This window comes from Trichoplax adhaerens, genomic scaffold (genome assembly GCF_000150275.1).
Source record: "Trichoplax adhaerens TRIADscaffold_14 genomic scaffold, whole genome shotgun sequence".
NCBI lineage: Eukaryota > Metazoa > Placozoa > Uniplacotomia > Trichoplacea > Trichoplacidae > Trichoplax > Trichoplax adhaerens.
This window is the reverse complement of record NW_002060956.1, coordinates 135,493-141,499: the sequence shown is the minus strand read 5'-3', so window position 1 is coordinate 141,499 and position 6,007 is coordinate 135,493. Positions and strand designations below refer to the sequence as shown.

At 33.0% G+C, this 6,007-nt stretch overlaps 1 protein-coding gene across 1 annotated transcript; it reads left to right on the top strand.

The window, feature by feature from the left end:
* Positions 1–3,818: 3,818 nt before the first annotated feature.
* On the top strand, positions 3,819–5,652 carry TRIADDRAFT_4315 (uncharacterized protein; the record flags this gene model as incomplete). The annotated part of the gene is made up of 3 exons (XM_002116200.1): positions 3,819–3,962; positions 5,000–5,177; positions 5,282–5,652. Coding segments are annotated over 3 exons (693 nt in total), but the record flags the coding sequence as incomplete, so codon positions are not given.
* Between the last annotated feature and the right edge of the window lie 355 nt (positions 5,653–6,007).

Here is a 6,007-nt window from a genome sequence, read left to right as displayed (position 1 = left end):
GCACTATGTCACTACCGAAATGGTCCATATTGATTATAGCAACATAGATTACTTTACTGGCAAAGCATAATTCAATAGCAGTAAAATTATCGACACAATGCTCTTGGGATTTACTTAGAATTTGCTTCTCGGTGAACAGTATTTGCTATTTTCTTTCGAGGATTATTCGTATATGAGTATTATCGAAGGGTTATCGGGCCACTCTTACTTTATCACCCTTAGTCATTGATTGATATTGTTGGGGAAATAACATTAGTAAATTTTTTTTCTATAACGTTAAAAGAGTAAGCAGGAGAAAAGTGACTGGAGTAAGGGAAATAGTTTATTTTCTTGTGCTATCTCCTATAGTGCATCGGGTCCATCCATCGATGGATGCCATTGTTTTATTGATGGAATACTTCAATTTATGATATTTGTCTGCCATGTAATGACACTCAATACCAAAACAATACTTGAGTATTGTGAATTGGTGATGTGCTAGTAGTATTGGAGTACGACGTTATTTGCATTTCACATTTTGGTAAAGAAACGCCGTACACAAGTATCCATTTCCATTGATATATTAAAATTGATGATAGTGCCATTCATTTCATTTAATAATCATAATTTAATTTAGTTGTGTAACCAGCAGTCATCCATCAGTCATGGGCTTTTTACAAAATCTTCGCGGTAAGATCGATTAATCCATGGTACAGGCGACAGACGATTATGAGGTAAAAACCTTTTTTAGACCTCGATGATCGTCCTGTACGCCTACTTTCGTCCATCAACTCGTTCACTAATGTACAGTACTGTGGCTACAGTAGGAGTGTACACTCTCACTGTACACATACAGTACTTTAAATCAGGATTATACTACTGTCGAAGAAAGATTTTTTTCTGTATTGTCTTATTATAGATTACAGTACAGTAACACAACGTGAGCGAACTTTGGCAGGTGACCGTGAAACGCTTGACAGCACCTAGGTGATCCAATCAACACAAGTCTGCCGATCAATGTGTATATGACATAACATTATAAATATCGACGGTTATCGGCTATTCCATCATTTCGATCAAGGTGGAAGTAGTGATCCTCGTCTTTACCTTGACTGCAGATTAATTGGTAATCTAATTAACTCCATCACAATTTTGTTCTCCTATTGCTAGTGTGTAAGTGGGATCAATTCAATGCTTTTGATCATTCATTCAAGAACAGAACTAAGGTAAGACTATAATCAGTTAGGTAAATATCATCTCATCCTGTTGTACATAACTGGATATTATGTGAACAGAAAGAGAAAAAAAGAAATACCACTGTAAAGAAAGGAAAATTCCATGACAATCATTGGAGTACGTTTCTGTGATTGTCAAGAAGAAGAAGAACATTAATTACTTTTCAACCCGTCGTATGCGCATTGACAGATTTTCAACTCGTCTCCTTTTTACTTTTCCTTCACTTCGACAAGCGAATTCTTTGTATGTGCCAACTTACTGTAGTCAAGAAATATACAGGTTATCCATGTAGCCAAATTTGGCGAAATATCCTTCGCCAAGCCTCAATTATACAGTCTCAAAAATGTAAACAAAAGGCTTGCAGACAGTATCGTCAATACTGTAGACTACTAGATGCCACTTTGGACGCGTCCAGATTGGCGATAACATTATGTACCGTTCTAATTAATTATTTGTAGTCCAGAATGTTATCGTGATGGGTGCATTGTTAAGCACAATTAGACGATAAAATGAAATTTTCCCTAATTTTACTGCAGTTTTCGGTTACGTATAATCCCTGCATATGGATAATGTTGGTATAATGTGTTGGATAGGCGAATAATGCATAGTCCTCCATGTTGTAAGCAATTTCGTCTTACTAGCCTATAAGAAAAAAAAAATTAGAACGATCATTGTGTCTGGATTTTGACAAACGTATAAATTGACTGGTAGTAGCGAAAAAATGAAACATTTTTCATTGATGAAATTCATATCAGTAACAACACTTCGTATATCTAGAGTAATTAAGTGAAGATTTGACTGACAAATACTCGTACACCTGCACTACTGCAGGTCTTTCTTATTTCTTAATTATCTTAATTTCAACTATTACTATCGAGTAATTTGAAGATATCGTTTTAATCTGCCAGTTCATTGATATCCTTTGTCCTAATATCGTTATCCTGTTATTTACTAGATCTATAATCGATTAATCATAGCTTTTGTTTTCAAACTTTCCTACTGTTTGTAATGGAATAAAGGAGTACAGTACAGTCTCGATTCCCGAACGACAATATAAATGGATAATTTTAAAAATTGACATTATTAATGCAAACCGTAGTACATGCTATGATGATAAAAGAATAAAAGAAGAGTTGGCTATTATTTTCGCCAATGTAAATGGACATCATTTCTTTGAAGGATATTGAAGGAATTGCAATTGTTATTAATTTATAATTACATTTCTACATGAAAAAAAGAAGCTCGACAATTTAACGATTGGCACTACTATTAGTTAAGGTGTTTATATCATTACGGAGATTAATCTTGAACATTTTTGTATCATTTAGCATAGTAGAAGCAAACAAACAAAATTGTGAAGAATAACAAATCTTCAAAATGATGACTAAAGTATCCAATGGATTATGGACCAATTTTAACCGAAAAAAGGAGGAATCCAGCAAATCGTTTTCACATGAATATGCCTTAGATGAAGAAGATATACAACAAAAGAAGATGACTGATCTCCATCGCCGTCTATGTCATCGTAAAGACCCAGAAAATTTTATTACCTTAAATACGTAAGCATTGCTGGCTCATCTTGAATTCGTAGATTACTTCAAAAGTTAGTTAGTTGCTTTATTTTCCTGATGTAGGTTTTATTACTCTATTATTCCCCTTTTTAATAAACTGTAGACAACTTTCTGTTTCAGTTCTATCCGCTATTGCGGGTAACTGATAATTACGAGATGATGATTAATTGCGACATTCTTCCTTTCATTCTAAGCATCAATAGACGGTCTAAAATATCACATCTGTGTACTGCTATTATGCAACTTTCTCTATGTTAGATTGATAGAGTTCACATTAGTAATCTTTTGCTTTGGAATTAACCCAGTTTAGGATCCTTTTTTGAATACCAAACAGTAACTGTCCCCACCCATAAATCTTTCATACTAGTAATTATTATGAAGTAAAGTGAAATGAAATGGAAGTGTAGAATAATCTCATAATTTTTTCTCCATTGATACTGATTCGGTATCATGAGTAAAAATTCCTGATTATCCTGTGGGAATATGAAGATTTTTTTTCGAATCGAATACATAGCTACTGACCCTAGTGTGTACGCGTAAACAAGAACAATTTAATGTTTTCAAAGTTGCTTAATATCATGCGGTATGCGTCAATATATTTCAGAACTACTTTGATTGTCTTTCAAGATAGAAAATAACGAAGCAAGTATATTCTTTTTTGAAGTTTTACTAAAAAACTACGGAGCTATTATTTACTGTATAAGCTATTACTTTTGATATCGCAAGCTGAGATAAATTAGTATGAATATCTTGAATGCCGGCAATGACAATAGTCACCCAACTATCGTAGTAGCGCATTTCGTATTTTTTTGTTTTGTGTTATTTCCAGGTTTTAATTATTTAATTGACCACAAAATACGCTTAAACAGATACATCTGCTATCTTCCAGAATAATGATAGTAACTTTAAAGTCTACTCGTGTATCTGCTGTTAATAGCAAGGACTTTATGAAAGATATGAATAGTATTGATGTTACTCAGATTACTTACTGTTTTTATTGAAAATATAAATGATGGTATACATTTGTATAGGATTCATCGCTACCTGCAAGCAAATCATTGGAATATTGATGAAGCAGAAGAAATGATTTTAAGGACTTTAAAGTGGCGTATCAAACATCAACCTCAACTGTGGCAATGTAAATGGTGTATTGAAACACCGGGGTATCATGCGTGGGTAAAAATTTAACATTGTAAATATACGTATAATATCACGCAGACAGTTCTTTAATCGTATATACTTCACGAAAGTTAATATGTTATCCACAACAGCTCAGATTTAAGAAATTATGCGCTTCAATGTGGATTAAGTTCGTATAGATACGAGTTCGCTTATACTATAAATACAGTAAAAGTACCACTTAGCTTAGCTAACTTTAGGTAAATCAAGGTACACCAGTAGTTTATTGTATTTACGGTACCTTTTTTTCAAGAGTTGAAATTAGAAACGGTATTAAGTTAACTCACGCAATAATACCATTTACTTTTAATATTCTTTAAATTGTCAACAGCCTTACATCAATTAAATTGTATAGTAAACGCGCCATTGTACTGCAATAAAATAAGGGACGTACGCGTATTCATACAATATAATCTTCCCTACATAATCCTATATAGTATACGAGCATTGTACCAAAATGTCAGCTTGTTCGTAAGCTAACGAGTAATTGCCATCAGAATGATTTACTGTTGTTACTATTTGAAACCACTCACTTGCTATATAACATCTAACCATGAAACTTCATCATATACTGTGGTTGTTAGTTCTACTACTGTGTGTATTCACATCGAAATCTCAAATTATTATACATCTCGCGTTGAATGATTAAAATTATGCATCCTACGTGATGCAAGAATTATATTTTTCGTGAGAAGTTGTGTGCGAAATCCATAGATGCGGAAGTACTGTATAATTATAATTACCGTACGCGTACCGTATATCTTATAATGATTTTAGATAGTATGGTATTGAATCTTTTATACCGCATTATGTAAATAAATCTAATCATTCTTCCAATCAGTTCGTAAAAACAATCAGATTAAGTCTGAAATATAGTTTAATATCACGAAAGTGCACAAATCATAGTTATATTTCGAATGTATTATAGGTAAATTACTCAATATTTTGAAAATTTTAACGCAACTTATTTTACCTGTAATTAATACGTTTTACTTCGCATATTTCATTACTCAATTAATTGAATTATATTCTAGAGGCAGGTAGGTTTCGATAAGACTGGTAGGCCTGTAATTTATTCGTGTTTTGCTCAAGAACAAGCGAAAAGTGATACCATAGAAGATACAATAGTTCATATGGTTTACTTAATTGAAAATGCGATTGCAACCATGCCAGATGACAATTGTACCTGGATCTGGATACTTGACTGCACTGGTATTTAATATTTCTTTTTTAATTTTGAGTAATCTTTTCATTGCCTTCATTAAATTATTTATTTCTGTACATTATTAAGTATTAATAATACCATGTATTTATAGGGATTACAATGTCTTCAACATGCAATAAATTAAACGCTAAGGTTATGAATTTATTATCTAATCATTATCCATGCCGGCTTGGCCAGTTGCTTTGTATCAATTACAATTGGATATTTTCGAGTATTTGGTCAACGGCGAAACTATTTTTAACTCCGCAAACAATCGCTAAAGTTCGCTTGGTGACACCAGCACAATTAAAACCATTATTTACTGATCTATTTCCAATTAACTTGTGCAATTGGCTATTGGATGAAATTGAATTAAATAAGAGTGAACAATTGAGTCAATCTCAAGCGAACTTCTGGGTACAACCTTTCCGGGAAAGTGAACATGATCCGAGAGGTTGTGGAGATTATATTACTCGCTACCTTTTTGCTGCAGATGCTGCGCCAGATTCTACTGTTCAATCAAGCAATGATAGGCGAATTCATCGTCCTCATCCTAATATGTGCCGTCTTTATAACAGTCCGTCGTCTGCGAGTGATGTTAATATTGATCAGATTACTGCACTTATTAATAGAGCTTTAAAAGACATTGCAGGCTGATACAACATCAGAAAGAATAAGATGCTTTCCCTTGATCTAATCCGTAATTAATTAGACCTTAAGGAAAGGCAGTTTGTCAAATTATATCAGTATTATACCCTAAAAGATGTTATCACAGAAGTTAATATACCGTATTAGTTGTAAAAGTATCTAATATATGAAAGGAGTAAATGATTTCGAC